At 40.8% G+C, this 17,335-nt stretch overlaps 1 protein-coding gene across 1 annotated transcript; it reads right to left on the bottom strand.

The window, feature by feature from the left end:
* Positions 1-15,021: 15,021 nt before the first annotated feature.
* LOC130029102 (olfactory receptor 6C2-like) lies at positions 15,022-15,960 on the bottom strand. The gene has a single exon (XM_056119981.1). It carries the CDS (start codon positions 15,958-15,960, stop codon positions 15,022-15,024), a length of 939 nt encoding a protein of 312 aa, XP_055975956.1.
* Positions 15,961-17,335: the final 1,375 nt, after the last annotated feature.

The raw sequence follows: 17,335 nt of genomic DNA, 5'->3' as shown, positions 1-17,335 counted from the left end.
CCATCCCCCCCATCCCACCCTGCCTCTGTGGCAGGGCATTGCCTTTTGTTCTCTCTCTCTTATTTTGTGTTGTGGTTTGCAAGAGACAATGTCATCACCCCATTTGTTGATGGGGTTAGATGTTTTGTTCTTGTAGAGTTCAACCAGTGCTTTGTACATCCTTTATATCAACCCTTTATCAGATGGGTATTGGGTAAATATCCTTTCCCATTCTGTAGATTGTCTTTGTATTCTGGTTATTGTATCTTTTGAGGTGCAGAAGCTTCTTAATTTAAGGTAGTCCCATTTGATTATCTCTGTTTCCACGTGGTTGATCAGTGGGGTGTCATCTTTGAAGATACCATTAGCCTCAATATCCTGGAGGGTTTTGTCGACCTTGTCTTCAATGTATTTTATGGATTTTGGCCTGATGTTGAGATCTTTAATCCATTTTAATCTGAGTTTTGTGTATGGTGTTAGGTTGACATCTAAGCCCATTTTTTTTGCACGTGGTTGTCCAGTTATGCCAGCATCATTTGTTGAAGAGACTTTCACACTTTCCACTTCACATCTCTTGCTCCCTTATAAAAGATTAGATGCTCATACACTTGGGGTTGTGTGTATGGATATTACAACCTGTTCCATTGGTCTGCGTCCCTGCCTTTGTTCCAGTACCATGCTGTTTTAAATATTACCGCTTTGTATTAGAGTTTGAGGTTGGGGAGGGTAATGCCTCCCCATGCCTTTTTCCCAAGAATCGCTTTAGCTATTCGTGGGCGTTTGTTGTTTCATGTGAATTTCAGGAGTGCTTGATCTATTTCTTTGAAGAATTTCGTGGGTATCCTTATAGGGATTGCGTTGAATCTGTATAATGCTTTCGGGAGTATTGCCATTTTGACGATGTTGATCCTTCCTCTCCAGGAGCAGGGATGTGTTTCCATTTCCTCGTGCCCTCTTTTATTTCATGCAGTAGAGTTTTGTAGTTTTCACTGTAGAGATCCTTTTCCTCTTTAGTTAGGCTGATTCCAAGGCATTTTATTTTCTGGGGCACAATTGTGAACGGGATTATTTTTTTCATGTCACTTTCCTCTCTCTCATTATTTGCATATAGGAAGGCCATGGATTTTTGTGTGATGATTTTATAGCCTGCGACTTTGCTGTACAAGGCTATTGTTTCTAGGAGTTTCTTGGTAGAGGCCTTAGGATTCTCGAGATATAATATCATATCGTCTGAAATTTCTTCCTTTGAGCTTGATTTCTTCCTTTCCTATCTGGATACCTTTAATGTCTTTTTCCTGCCTAATCGCTATTGCAAGTACTTCCAGTACTATGTTAAACAGAAGTGGCGATTGTGGGCATCCTTGTCTTGTCCCTGAACTTAGAGGACAGGCCCTTAGTTTTTCCCCATTGAGGATAATGCTTGCCATGTGTTTGTCGTAGATGACTTTGACTATCTTGAGGAAAGTTCCTTCAAAACCCATTTTGGTGAGAGTTTTCATCATGAACGGGTGCTGTATATTGTCAAAAGCTTTCTCTGAGTCTATTGATATGATCATATGGTTTTTATCTTTTCTTTTGTTGAGATGATGGATTATGTTGATTGATTTCTGAATGTTAAACCATCCTTGCATCCTGGGATGAATCCCACTTGGTCATGGTATATGATCTTTTTGATGAGTTGTTGGATTCTATTTCTCTAATATTTTGTTGAGGACCTTCGCATCCTTCACACGGTTCATCAGCAATATTGGCCTATAGTTTTCTTTGTTGCTGGTGTCTTTGTTTGCTTTAGGTACTAGGGAGATATGTGCCTGATAGAACCTGTTTGGGGCCGTTTCTGTTTTTTCAATTTCCTGGAAGAGCTTGAGGAGAACTGGCAAAAGGTCTTCTTTGACTGTTTGGTAGAATTCACTAGTGAACCCATTTGGGCCTGGGCTTTTTTGGGGGAAGGATTTTGATTACCGCTTCAATTTCCTTGATATGAATGGTTTCCCAAGTCTTCCTGGTTCAATTGTGGGAGATTATAGGAATCCAGGAATTTATCCATTTCTTCTAGGTTCTCTTGTTTCATGGTATATAGACTTTCAAAATAGTCTCTGATGAGATTTTGGATTTCATTGGTTCCTGTTGTAATGTCACCTTTTTCATTTCTGATTCGTTTTATTAGAGTTCTCTCTCTTTCTTTCTTTATGAGTCTTTCTAGTGGTTTATCAATCTTATTTATTTTCTCAAAGAACTAGCTATTGGTTTTATTGACATTTCATATTGTTTCTTTGGTTTCCATGTCGTTAATTTCTGCCATAAGTTTTATGATCTCTTTCCTTCGGCCAATTTTGCATTCCTTTTGTTAGTCTTTTTATAAAGTCTTGAGCTGTGTGGTTCGGTTATCTATGTAGGCCTTTCTCCTTTCCTTAGGAATGCTTGCAATGCTATAAATATTCCTCTCAGCACGGCTTTAGCTGCGTCCCATAGGTTCTGGTAGCTCGTGTCTTCATTCTCGTTTGTTTCCAGGTATCATTTGATTTCGTCTTTGGCTTCCTTCCTGACCCACTCGTTGTTCAACATTGAGTTGTTTAATTTCCAGGTGTTTGAATTGTTTTTCAATGTCTTTGTGTGATTCCCTTCTATCTTGAGTGCATTGTGGTCTGAAAAGATTGTTGATACTACTTCTATTTTCCTGATTCTATTGAGGTATGTTTTGTGGACTAGCACATCGTCTTTTTGGAGAATGTTCCTTGTGCACTAGAGAATAAGGTAAAGGTAAAGGCCCTCCCGTTGATCGTCGATTTGCTCGAGCGGGCCCAGTAACGTCTCCATTGGAGACTTTGTTGTTACTGTGTCTGGCATATCGAATACTCTCAGTACCTTGCCGGGCTCTCCGAGAGGGGCGGAGGAATCGAACTCGGGTCGGCCATGTTGGCCGCTTGTAAGGCGAACGCCCTACCCGCTGTGCTATCGCTCCAGCCCTAGAGAATAATGTGCATTTTTTCTTTTGGGGGTGTAAAGCCCTGTGTAAGTCTATTAGCCCTCTATCTTATAGTTCTCCCTTCAAAGCCAATGTTTCCTTGTTGAGTTTTGTTCTTGTTGATCTATCCAGAGGAGATAAGGCGATGTTGAAGTCTCCAACTGCTATTGTGTTGCTAGCAATGTCCTCCTTAAAATCTGTTAGCAGTTGTATTAAGTACCTAGATTGTCCCTCATTAGATGCGTATACATTTAGTAGTGTGATTTCTTCCTGTTGTACATATCCCTTGATAGATAGAAAATGGCCTTGGCTGTCCCTTCTAATCTTTTTCAACCTGAAATTTATGTTTTCGGACACTAGTATGGCCACCCCAGCTTTTTTGAGGGTTCTGTTTGCTTGCAGGATTGTTTTTCATCCTTTAACTTTGAATCTGTCTTTTTTTTTTTTTTTTGCTTTTTGGGTCACACCCGGCGATGCACAGGGATTATTCCTGGATCATGCACTCAGGAATTACTCCTGACGGTGCTCAGGGGACCATATGGGATGCTGGGAATCAAATTCGGGTCAGCTGCGTGCAAAGCAAGCACCCTACTCGCTGTGCTATCACTCCAGCCCCTAACTTTGAGTTTGTCTTTGCCCTGATTGTTCAGATGAGTTTCTTGTAAACAGCATAATGTTGGTTCCAGTTTCCGGATCCATTTCGCCACTCTGTGTCTCGTGATTGGTGCATTTAGCCCATTGACATTGAAAAAGATTATTGTCTTGGGGTTTTGTGCCATCTTTTTTGTAGGGGTTGGTTGTGTTTATAAGTTTTTCCTTCTTATCTTACAGGAGCACCTTTAATCCTTCTTTTAGTTTTGGTTTTGAGTCTAAGAAGTTCCTGATCTGTTGTTTATCTACAAAATGGTGTATAGTTCCATCGAGTTTGAGTGAGAGTTTAGCTAGATAAAGTATTCTTGGTGAGGCGTTCATTTCATTGAGGTTTTTTTTTTTTCACTATAAACCACCATCGCCTTCGGGCTTGGAGGATTTCCTCTGATAGGTCTGCTGTGAATCTGAGGGCTGCTCCTTTGTATGTGATTTCCTTCTTCGACCTTGCTGCTTGTAGTATTGTGTCTCTGTCCACAGCATCCATCGTCCTGACTATAATATGCCTTGGAGTGAGTATTCCTCTTTTATTTCTGAAGTTGCATTTTGTAGTTTTCTTTGTACAGGTTCTTTACCTCCTTATTAAAGCTGATTCCGAGGTACTTGATTTTCTGAGGCATGACTGTGAATGATAATGCTTTTTATATATCACTTTATTCTCTCTCACTATTTGCGTATACGAAAGCCTTGGGCTTTTGGGTGTTTATTTTGTAGTCTGCCACTAACCTATACAAGCCTATTGTTTCTAGGAGCTTCATGGTACAAGATTTAGGGTTCTTCTGAGTATATTATCATATCATCTGCAAATACTGAGAGTTTGACTTCTACCTTTCCTATCTGTATGCCCTTAATATCGTTTTCTTCCCTAATTGCTATGGCAAGTACTTCCAGTACTATATTCAGTGGGCGTGGCAAGAAAGGACATCCTTGTCTTATCCCTGATCTTAGAAGGAAGCCTTTATTTTTTGCCATTGAGAATAATGCTTGCTGTGGGTTTGAGGTTAATGGCTTTGAATATATTGAGGAAAGTTCCATCAATTCCCATTTTGCTGAGAGTTTTTATCATAAACGAGTGCTGGATCATATCAAATACCTCCTCTACGTCTATTTATGAGTTGTTGGATTCTATTAGCTAATATTTTGTTGAGGACCTTCACATCCATGTTGACCAAAGATAAGTGAGCCTGTAATTTTCGTGTGTGTGTGTGTGTGTGTGTGTGTGTGTGTGTGTGTGGTGTCTCTATCTGGTTTTGGTATTAGAGTAATATGTGCCCATAGAAACTGTCTGGGACTATGGACTGAACATGTTTGCCACTCAATGCCTCTTTTGCACACCACAACAGCCAAAAGGAGAAAGAGAACACAAGGGATTGCCTTGCCACAGAGGCAGGGGGCGATGAGGGGATGGGGGTGGGAGGGATATTATCCATGGTGGTGGAAAATGGGCACTGGTGGAGGGATGGATATTTGATCATTGTATAATCGAAACCCAAGCACAAGAAATTGTAAATCTACAACTGTACCTCATGGTGTTTCACTAATAAAAATTTAAAAAAAGAAACTGTCTGGGAATATTTGTTTCTTTAATTACCTGTAAAAAAGTTATAAAAGGACTGACAGTAGGTCCTCTTTAAATGTTTGGAAGAATTCACTAGTGAATCCATCTGGACCTGGGCTTTGTTTGGGAAGACTTTTGATTACCGTTTCAATTTTCTTAATAGGTATAGGTCTATTCAGGTATTCCAAAATTTCTTGGTTAAGCCTTGAGAGGTTATAGGAATACAGGAATTTATCCAATTTTCTAGGGTCTCTTGTTTTGTGGCATTCAGAATTTTGAAGCAATCTCTGATGATCTTTTGAATTTCTTTGGTTTCTGTTGTAGTGTTCCCCTTTTTCATTTCTGATTCGGTTTATTAAGGTTCTCTCTCTTTTGTGAGTCTTGCTAGTGATTTCTCAATCTTGTTTACTTTTTCAAAGAACCAGCTCTTGGTTTCTATGATCTTTTGGATTATTTTGGGAAATCCAGCTTTTATTTTCACTCTAAGTTGTTGTTTTTTTATGTATGAGTATTGCTATTTATTTTTTAATTATTTAAATTCTATTTAAAGCAATGTAATTTACAATATTGTTAATGATAATATTTTATGCATACTATGTTACAACACAAAACCCTGCACCAGAATGTCCACTTCCCTCCACCAATGTCTCACTGTCCCCTCCCAACAAACCCCATACCCCTACCCTTGGTAAGCTCAGTTCTATAGATCAACTCACAGATTCTGTTACCTTATTATGTTTCTTTATATTCCTCATATGAGAGGAATTATTTGGTTTCTTCCCCTCTTTCCACCTCACTTCACTCAACATACTACTCTCCAGATCCATCCACATAGCAGTAAAGGACATGATTTCATTTTTTGTATATAGCTAGGTAATATTCCATCATGTTTAGGTACAATTTTCTTTTTTTAATGGGTACTCAATCATAGTATTGCTGTTTATTCAGCCATTGATTAGGCTGATTGAATTGGGCATGAACTGCACCTTAAATTTTTCTTTTTTATAAATTTATTTATTGAATCACCATGAGTGCATTTACAAAGCTTTCGGGTTTAAGTCTCGGCCATACAATGATGAAACACCCATCTCTTCACCAGTGCACATTTTCCACCACCAAAAACCCCAATATACCCTCCTTCTCACACCCTCCCCCTACCTGTGGGGCAGATGATTTCCACATTACTCTCTCTCTACTTTGATTACATTCAATATTTAGTCACCAGACTCACCATTATTATCTGGGATTTTACCCCAACACTCAGATATGCCAGAAAGGCAACATTCCGAATTCCAAAATTTTAACAATTAATTCTGGAGGGATTTCTGCCAAAACCTGCTGGGTTCCAAGATTTGTTCCTGAGTCTCTGTGATCATGGCCGTTAATCAGCTTGATCAGGAGCCAGAGAGGCCATTCGTAGGCAGCGACTTGGGGTCGCATTGGGGCAGGAAGGAAAGGGTCGGTTCTACCCCATTCCATGGGGCCCCGCGTGTCTTGTCACTGTGGGCCCAAACCTGACTGTCCAGTGGCCTCTGGGGGATGCAGCCACTGAGCCACCAAGGGGGAACAGGCGCAGGGACAGCACCTTTTCCCCCTCTGGGGTGGCCCAGCGCCAATAATCTACTGTGGGGTCCGGACCATTTCTGCCAAAAGCCACTAGGTTCTGAGACTTGTTTCTGAGTCTCTGGGATCATGGTCATTAAGCAGTTTGATCAGGAACCAGAGAGGTCTTGCCTCCAATTATATCATCTCACACCACAGAGACTGGCCCACAACCAAAAGAACAAAAGCAACCAATGTTGGCGGGATGTGGGGAGAAAGGGACTCTCCTTCACTGCTGGTGGGAATGCCAACTGGCTCAGCCCTTTTGGAAAACAGTATGGATGATTCTCAAAAACTTAGAAATTGAGCTCCCATTTGACCAGCGGTACCACTCCTGAAAATATATCCCGGAGAGTCAAAAAAGTATAGAGCAAATGACACCTGCACTTCATTGTTCATTGCTGCACATGCTGGGGGAAAAGGAAGCTCAGATAGAGAAGGGAGCACCAAGTAAAGGGTGTTGTAAGGATTCGCCCAGGATGGGAGATCCATGCTGAAAGTAGACTATAGACCAAACATGATTGCCACTCAATGCCTCTTTTGCAAACCACAGCACCCAAAAGGAGAGAGATAACAAAAGGGAATGGCTGCCACAGAAACAGGGTGGCATGGGGGGTGAAGTGGAAGGGATATTGAGATCACTGGTGATGGAGAATGGGCACTGGTGGACGGATGGGTACTCGATCATTGTATAACTGAAACCAAGCACAAAAATTTGTAAGTCTATAACTGTGCCTCATGGTCTTTCACTAATAAAAATTTTTTTTAAAAAACAATCCCGTTCACAATCATACCGCAAAAAATCAAAGACCTCGGAATCAGATTAACTAAGGAGGTAAAGAACTGTACAAATGAAACTACAAAACTTACTTCATGAAATAGAAGAGGACACGAGGAAATGGAAAAACTTCACCTGCTCATGGATTAGAAGAATTAACATTGTCAAAATGGCAATACTCCCCAAAGCACTATACAAATTCAATGCGATCCCTATAAGGATACCCATGAAATTCTTCAAAGAAATAGATCAAGCACTCCTAAAAATTCATATAGAACAACAAACTCCCACGAATAACTAAAGCAATTCTTGGGGAAAAGAAGATGGGAGGCATCACATTCCCCAATCTCCAGCTCTACTGCAAAGCAGTAATAATTAAAACAGCATTGTATTGGAACAAAGGCAGAGCCGAAGATCAATGGAACAGGGTTGAACATCCTTACACACACCTTCAAATATATGATCATCTAATCTTTTATAAGGGAACAAGAAAATGAATTGGAGCAAGGAAAGACTTTATCAAATGGTCCTGGCAAAACTGGACAGCTACATGCGAAAAAAATGGGTTCAGACATCTACCTAACACCATGCACAAAAGTCAAATCAAAACGGACTAAAGACCTCAACATCAGACCAGAATCCATAAGGTACACTGAAGAAAAGGTTGGCAAAACTATCCAACTAAAGCTAAAGGTATCTTCAAAGATGACATGCCACTGACCAAGCACTTGGAAACGGAGATAAACAAATAGGACTATCTTAAACTAAGTTGCTTCCTACCTCAAAAGAAACAGTGACTGTAGGATAGCATTGCTTTGTCCTTCTTCCACAAGAAGCTTAGGTTACACCCATAAATCTGGTTACACCCATCACAGTGCTCCTAAAGCACTTCCACTTCCATTGTGTTTATCTGTAAACAGTCTTCCCTATGCTCTCCTTCCCACCCAGTTAATCAGCTTTCCCCTTAATCAGACTTTGTTAATTTGTAAGATCATTTTCCCAGAAATCTATGATTTTATATGTATGAGTGAAATATTGCCTTTCTCCTCTCCTTATGCCTTATGAACAGTTTACTTTAAAGCAATATCCTTTTGTATAGATACAGGAAGACCGTTAACATTATGCTTTGTAACTTAGGATTCGATTGGCTTTGAATATTATTCACTCAGGGCATCTGCTTTCTCGACTTAAGCCTCAGTTGCCCTTAGTTCCTAACACCCCAAAAGCAGGGTCCCGACGAGGGACTGAATGGACCCAGGGCAAGCAGTGAGCTACCCTGGCATCGAAATGGGTCAGGCCAAAATGCCACGATTCTTGATCATAGACAAATTCTGTCATGATCCAAAAGTAACGATGAGACTAGGATCCTGCTAGGGGTGGGAAAGACGATCTGGCCTGAGCACTGTAGTCTGAGATCAAGATGGCCCTAGGAGAGCAATTCTATAAGTTTAAGATATTTCTTACTATCGATTACCTTTACCTTTCTTACTGTATCCATACAAAATGATTTATATTATATATTCTTATATGCTTGTGGACAAGGAGAGGAGAGACACACCCTTGGGATTCCGCTCTAGGGTGGGTCCTCCTGAGAAAGAATCTGTCTTAGGAGCGGCTTTCCCTGAGGGTAAGATTTCTACCCCTATTGATTTCAACCCCTATTGATTGTGACCGCACCTATGTGTAATTGTTCCCCCAATTCCTCTTGGAGAGAGATATAATGAGACTGTAGATGGGGCATAGGGGAGCAGAGACAGAGATGAAGAGAGGATCAGAATAAACTGCTACCAACCAGCCTGGCCCTCGTTCCTTCCTCCGCCTGACCATCGCCATCGACCTCCCCGGGGTGGGAGAAGGGTGGGACTACCGAACGCGAGCGGCGGGAGAGATAGAGCCACCGCCGCTGTGTGCAGTGCCCCCCTTTTTTGTGTGAGTTTACACAGTGACCAGAATACAAAAACAATTTACAGAATGGGAAATGATATTCATCCAATACCCATCTGTTAAGGGGTTGGATGTCAAGGATATACAGGGTCCTGGTTGAACTCTACAAGAAGAAAACATCCAATCTCATCAGAAAATGGAGACATGAAGTGAACAGAAACTTTCTCAAAGAAGAAATCCAAATGGCCAAAAGGCACATGAAAAAAATTTTCTTCATCACTAATCATCAGGGATATGCAGATCCAAACAACAATGAGATACCATCTCACACCACAGAGTGATCATCTCACAGTGATCACAGTGATCATCACCACAGTGATATCATCTCACACCACATTCAAAGAACAAAAGCAACCTGTATTGGTTGTGGGGAGAAAGGGACTCTCCTTCACTGCTGGTGGGAATGCCAACTGGTTCAGCTCTTTTAGAAAACAGTATAGACTTTTCTCAAAAAAATTAGAAATTGACCTTCCATTTGATCCAGCAATACCACTTCTGGGAATATATCCAGGAGATTTAAAAATATAGTAGAAATGATATCTGCACTTGTGTGTTCATTGCAGCACTGTTTACAATAGCCAGAATCTGGAAACAATCAAAGTGCCCGGGAACAGATGACTGGTTAAAGAAACTTTGGTACATCTACACAATGGAATACTATGCAGCAGTAAAAGAAAAGATGAAGTCATGAAATTTGCATATAAGTGGATCAACATGGAGAGTATCATGCTAAGTGAAATGAGTCAGAAAGAGAGGGACAGGCATAGAAAGATTGCACTCATTTGTGGAATATAAAGTAACAGAATGGGAGACTAACACCCAAGGATAGTAGAGATAACGTCCAGGAGGATTTCTCCATGACTTGGGAGCCAGTCTCACGTGCAGGGTGGTGGGGGGCGGGGGGACAGCTTAGATGCAGAAGGGACCACCAAGTAAAGGACGCTTGGAGGGCCCACTCAGTATGGGAGATGTGTGCTGAAGGTAGACTATACCAAACGTGTTGGCCACTTAATGCTTGTATTGTAAACCACAACACCCAAAAGAAGAGAGAGATTAAAGGGAATGTGCCTGCCACAGAGGCTGGGGGGTGGCTTGCAACGTGGGGGGTCATGGGTTGGAGGTGGTGGGATGGATAGCACTGTAGAGCGCTGTCCTCCCATTGTTCATCGATTTATTCAAGCGGGCACCAGTAACATCTCCATTACCAGGAACAATAGTGGTGGAAAATGGGCACGGGTGGAGGGATGGGTACTCGATCATTGTTTGACTGAAGCATAAGAATAAGAGTTTGTAAGTCTGCAATATACCTCACGATGATTCACTAATAAAAAATTTTTAAACAAAAAAAGTAATAAGTATAAAGCATTTAAAATAGAGTAAGTATGTAATATTCTCACGAGGACAATGTTCATGAGAAATGAACTAGTTCCTGACGTTCCGTTTGCTTTCAACAGAATGAACATCTCCGAATGCAGCAGTTATGTGTACCTGAGCCAAGAACCCAACATAACCAGTGACTTGGCACCAAAACTGTGCAGGAGAAAGAGAGCAGCATGGAGCGCCTTCAAGAGCGTCAAAGAAGTTGTTAAGAGGACAATGAACCTCTGGCTCCAGGCATATCTTTTCGACTCCACCGTTCTTCCTGCACTAACATATGCCTCAGAGAACTGGACCCTACGAAAACAGGATGAGAACGCTATTCAGGTCTCCCAAAAAGGAACCGAAACAACTATGCTTGGAGTATCACACTTCACTCAAGTCAGAGAAAGAACCCGAAGTTCCAACCTCTATCAACGATGATGATCAGGGATGCTGCCTCGTTTGCCAAGCTGTGGAAAATCAGATGGGCGGAACACATAACGCGATTTGGAGACAACTGTTGGACTAGAGCTGTTACCAACTGTATTCCACGCCATTACAAAAGAATTCCTGTCTACTCAACTACAAGATGGTCAGAATTCTTCGTCAAGACCCTGAACAAACAGTTTGATACTCTTCGTGTTCCTGGAGCGAGCAGACGCCATTGGGCTACACTAGCGCTCAACAGGAACAAATGGAGACGTTACTGGCGCCCGCTCAAGCAAATCAGTGAACAACAGGATGACAAGTGATACAAGTGATGTAATAATGTAACATATAGCTTATTATATTCCAAATGTAAGACAAATGTAAGACATTTGAAATATAAGTATGTCACAAATATAGCTATTTTACAATGCTTTTTACTCTTTTCTGTTACCTGCTGAATGAAGGGAAATTATGCCCAAATGTGGATTATCAAATTTATTTAGATTAAATTTATTTTTTAAACTTTTTATTAGTGAATCTCCATGTGGTACCATTGTTGACCTTACAAATTTTTGTGCTTGGGTTTCAGTTATACAATGATTGAGTACCCATCCCTCCACTGGTGCCCATTCCCCACCTCCAATGCTCCCAAGCGTCCCCCCCTCCCCCCACCCCCTCCATCCCACCTCATCCCTGTGGCAGGCATTCCCTTTTTTTCTCTCTCTCCTTTTGGGTGCTGTGGTTTGCAAAAAAAGGCATTGAGTGGCTATCATGTTCAGTCTATAGTCTATTTTCAGCATGCATCTCTCATCCTGGGATATTTAGATGAAATTTAAAATGCACAAAAATTAAAATTAAATTTTTTTAAATTTTAAAAAGATTTTTTAGTCGAATAAAATTATCAAATTTTGAGAAACTCACTTCGAGAAATGTGAGGGGAAAGAGTGATTGATGTTCAATAGAGTACAATGACTTCTCCACAAAGTCATCCTTCAAGAGGAAAAGGAAATGGTTTGAGGAAAATTATTTATACAACATTCATTTGAATAGGGTTTAATATCCAACTATATAAGGCACTGGTAGAACTTTACAAGGAAAAACATACAATCCTATTAAAAAGTGTGGAGAAGAAATAAACAGAAACCTCAAGGTAGAAACACAAATGGCTAAAAAAAATATGAAAAAGTGCTCTACATCACTATTTATCAGGGAGATGCAAACCAAAACAATCACAGCACAGAGACTGGCAATGTCAAAAAAAAATAACCAATGCTGGTGTGAATGCAGAGAGAAAGGGACTCTCATTCACTGCTTGTGGGGAATGCAAATTCTTTCTGGAAAATAATATGGCCCATTCTTCAAAAATTTTGAAATTGACCTTTCATAAAACCCATTTCCTGGGAATAGACCCTAGTAAATCAAAAGCACAATGCAGAAAAGCCATCTGCATTCCTATGTTCATTACAGCACTGTTCACAGTAGACATAATCTGGAAACCTAAATGCTCAAGAACAGACAAGTGGATAAAGAAAGTATGGTATTGTAAACAATGGAACAATAACACAGTTGTAGGGCTGGAGCAATAACAGTGGTAGGGAGTTTGCCTTGCGCACAGCCGGCCCGGCCAAGCCGGGTTCGATTCTTTCGCCTCTCTTGGAGAGACCGGAAAGCTACTGAGAGTATCTCGTCCTCAAGGCAGAGCCTGGCAAGCTACCCGTGATGTATTCGATATGCCAAACACAGTTACAAGTCTCACAATGGAGACGTTACTGGGCCCGCTCGAGCAAATCGATGAACAATGGGAGGACAGTGACGGTGACAGTGACAGGAAAAACAAATTCATGAAAAACTGAATTTATAAAAAAAAGAATTCATGAAATTTTCTTATAAATGGATCAATATGGAGAGAGTCATGCTGAGTTACATCAGTCAGAGGGAGAAAACATAGAATAATTGCACTCATTTGCAGAATATATATGTGTGTGTGCGTGTGTGTGTGTGTCTGTGTGTGTGTGTGTGTAAATTTTAAACATAGAATGTGGATACTACCCAAAGATGGTAGAAAAAGGGTTCAGGTGGACTGATCCAAGGAAGGAAGATTGCCACAAAGAAGGAGGGAGAGTACAGTTAGGACAGAAAAGGTATCACTATGACAATGATATTTGGAAATGATCAATCTGGACAAAAACTGAGTGCTGAAAGGTGGTAAAGTGACATGCATGATGTCACGATCACGATCATCCTGTTGATTGTCGATTGCCTCAAGCAGGCACCAGTAACATCTCCTTTGCCCAAGCCCTGGGATTTTAAAGTGCCATATTCAAGGCTCTTTCAGGATTAGGAGAATAAGACCCATCATTGTTACTGGTGTTTGCCGTACTGGGTACACCACGGGAGTTTGCCAGACTCTGCCTTGTGGGCAAGTTACATTCGGTAGCCTGCCAGGTTGTACAAAGTAAGAATGAGATAATAAGATGTCACGTGGCCGCAAATGCGGCCGCGCTTCCAGGAGCTTGGTTTTGTATTCTCTGGGTCTTGGCCATTGATGGGATTACACGGAGCCAGGGGGTCAGTTGGTGGGTGTGACCCCTGCCTACTGGAAGATGGAGGATCTGGGTGGAGGATGCTCAGCCCCGATCCAAGCAGGCTTGGAGATCTCAGCCCCAGGATCCGCATGTCTTTGTTCCTCTGCCGGTACCTTCATGTGTGTGGAGAGTGGTCTCAGCATGGTTGTGGCTGGTTCTGGAGGTCTTTGGCTGCTGTAGCTGTGCTCGGGGCAGAGAGGGAAACTCAACCCGCCCCCTCCAAGGGGCTCAGGTGAGGACAGCCAGTTACACTTTCAATAACAGTATTGAAAACCACAGTGCCTAAAAGGAAAATGAGAGAGAAGAAAGAAGAAAGAAAGAAAGAAAGAAAGAAAGAAAGAAAGAAAGAAAGAGGGAGGGAGGGAGGGAGGGAGGGAGGAAAGAAAGAAAGAAAGAAAGAAAGAAAGAAAGAAAGAAAGAAAGAAAGAAAGAAAGAAAGAGTGTCTGCTATAATGACAGGCTGCAAGGACAGGGCAGAAGGGTAGGCGGAAGGGAAAAAAATGGGACATTCAAAGCAGGAAATGAGCACTAGTGAAGGGATTGCTGTTGGAACATTGTATGACTGAAAATCATGAACAACTTTGTAACTGTATCTCATGGTGATTCAATAAAAAAATAAAATTTAAAATAATACTCAGAAGACTCAGTATCATTAAGGATTATGTGGCTATATTTTTGGTATACCATTGATTTTTGCAATTTTTATTCAGATTAGAAGGAATGAGGGACATTACTGTACCATAACTTTGTACCAATCCAGGTTTTATTGTGAGACATTAACAAGATGAAGTTGCAGATTAACGCAGCTTTCTATTCTCAAAAAAATTAAGTCCTACTCTGATTGAGATGGGAGAAACTTTTAAAGACAAAAAAATGTGTTTGGTCACCTTTATGTTACAAAAACAAAGTAATGACACATAAATAAAAGATTGCACAAGACTTTAATCTGTATTTTCAAAGACTAAAAGGACTTAAATGTCTGAAGATTAGGAAGACATACATTTCCAAAAAGTAGAAAAATTTCCATCTGAAAATGTTGCATACCCACAGTTATCTCTCAGCTTCTTTCAACTCTATTACGTCTCACCATTGTGAGATTGTACAGCACCCAGGACCAAATTTTCAACCATACACTGATACTCTTGGACATCATTTAAATTCTTGGGGTGAGAATCTAGTGGTTTTTTAAAAGAGATGCAAATCTTTTGAGAGTATCATGGAAAGACTGTTTGACTTGTTTATTTCTCAGGGTGTAAATGAAGGGATTCAACAAGGGGGCAACAGATACAGTGAGAAGAGAAACTACTTTATTTATGGCCACATCATCCTTAGCTGAAGGTTTGATATACATAAAAATGACACTGCTGTAACTGATGGAAACCACAATCATGTGAGAAGAACAGGTGGAGAAAGCTTTCTTCTTTTGCTGAGCAGAAGGCAGTCTGAGAATCATCCTGATGATGCTGATGTAGGATACAGCCACACACAAAAGGGTCGTGATGAAAATCAGCACAGCACAGGCAACAATCAATTGCTCTAAGAACAAAGTATCTGAACAAGAATTCTTCAGAACTGGAGAAGCATCACAGTAATAATGATTAACAACAGAACTACAGAATTCCAGAAGCAGACCAATGCCTAGAGGTGGGGAAATAGCCAACAAGGCACATACCCAACAACAAATGATGAGATTCCTACAGACTCTCCGATTCATGATGGTCACATAATGCAGGGGTTTGCAGATGGCCACATAGCGATCATAGGACATTACAGCCAAGAGGAAAAAATCTGTAGCTCCAACGACGTCAATACAAAAGATCTGAATGTAGCAGGCACTGACAGGGATGGTCTTGTCACCACTTAAAATGGAGTGTAGGTATTTGGGGATACAGGAAGTAGTGAGTGAGAGTTCCAAGAAAGAGAAATTTTGAAGAAAAAAATACATAGCTGTTTTTAAATGAGGATCCACCAAGGTGAGAACTATTATGGTCAGATTCCCAAGTACACTAAACAAATATGTGAGAAACAGAAAGATGAAAACCACAATCTCTAGTTGTGGGTCATTTGTCAATCCCAGTATGATGAACGTTGTGATAGAGGAATGATTTCTCATCACTGAGTTCATGGTAGTGTCCAGTCTTCACATAAAAGTCCCAGAACTTGCATCTGAGAGTGATTCAAAAAATACCATAGGATTAAACAATAACTATAAATAACAAATCCATTCATATTCTTTTCCTTATCTAACTAGATAATCAGGTTTTGAAGAAGTAATTTCCTTAGCACCATTTAAATGTACCTCAAGAAAGCCAAACTTATCTGAAGTTTTTATTACTGATCCCAAAATAGTTTTCAATAATTCTTAGCATTATTTCTCAGCACTATTTTCAACTAATATCTTCAAAATCATGGGCCAAAGAGCTATGCAAATATACTGAGTGCCTGCTTTTCTTGCAGAACACCTAGGTCCAAATCCCAGCATTGCGTGTTCCCCTGAGTACCACCAAGCACTGATCCAGGTGCAGCTTCCAAACACTGCCAAATGTGATCAAAAAAATTATACATGTATGAATATATTTTTTAAGGTAAAGGTGCTCTATTAAATCAGAAATAAGCTGCCTTTGAGTTATGTTTGGTAGGTCAGAGTACATCATGTTCTACTTTTCAACTCAAAAGAATATCCAAAAATTTCTTTTCTTCTGGTTGCAATATCTCATAGTAACACTGTAGCACTGTTGTCCCATTGTTCGAGCGGGCATCATTAATGTCCCCGTTGTGAGACGTGTTACTGTTTTGGGCATATAGAATATGCCATGGGAAGCTTGCCAGGCTCTGCTGTGTGGGCGGGATACTCTCAGTAACTTGCGGGGCTCTCCGAATGGACGGAGGAATCAAACCCAAGTCAGCCGCATGCAAGGCAAACACCCTAACTGCTATGCTTTCGCTCCAGTCCATAAAACTAAAAATATGTGCGATTGTATTTGTGCCCTCCAATATTCTAGAGGTCTCAGGGCTGTAGACTACGTTGAGAGTCTGTATGCCAAGAAACAAGAGAAGCTAGAAAAAATGGAAAATTTTCTGGATTCCTATAACCTCCTACAATTGAACCAGGAAGACTTGGGATACCTGAATAGACCCATTCATATCAAGGAAATTGAAGCAGTATTCAAAAGACTTCCCAAAATCAAAAGCCCAGACCCAGACGGGTTGACTGGTGCATTCTTCCAAACATTCACAGAAGACCTTTTGCCAGTTCTCCTCAAGCTCTTCCAGGAAATTGAAAAAAAACAGGAACGCCCCCAAACAGGTTCTATCAGGCACATATCTCCCTAGTACCTAAAGCAAACAAAGACACCACCAACAAAGAAAACTATAGGCCAATATTGCTGATGAACCGTGTGAAAGAATGTGAAGGTCCTCAACAAAATATTAGCAAATAGAATCCAACAACTCATCAAAAAGATCATACACCACGACCAAGTGGGATT

The sequence above is a fragment of the Sorex fumeus genome, unplaced genomic scaffold (assembly GCF_029834395.1).
Source record: "Sorex fumeus unplaced genomic scaffold, SorFum_2.1 ptg000042l, whole genome shotgun sequence".
Lineage (NCBI taxonomy): Eukaryota > Metazoa > Chordata > Mammalia > Eulipotyphla > Soricidae > Sorex > Sorex fumeus.
The sequence above is the reverse complement of the archived record's forward strand: the minus strand, read 5'-3'. Positions and strand labels throughout refer to the sequence as shown.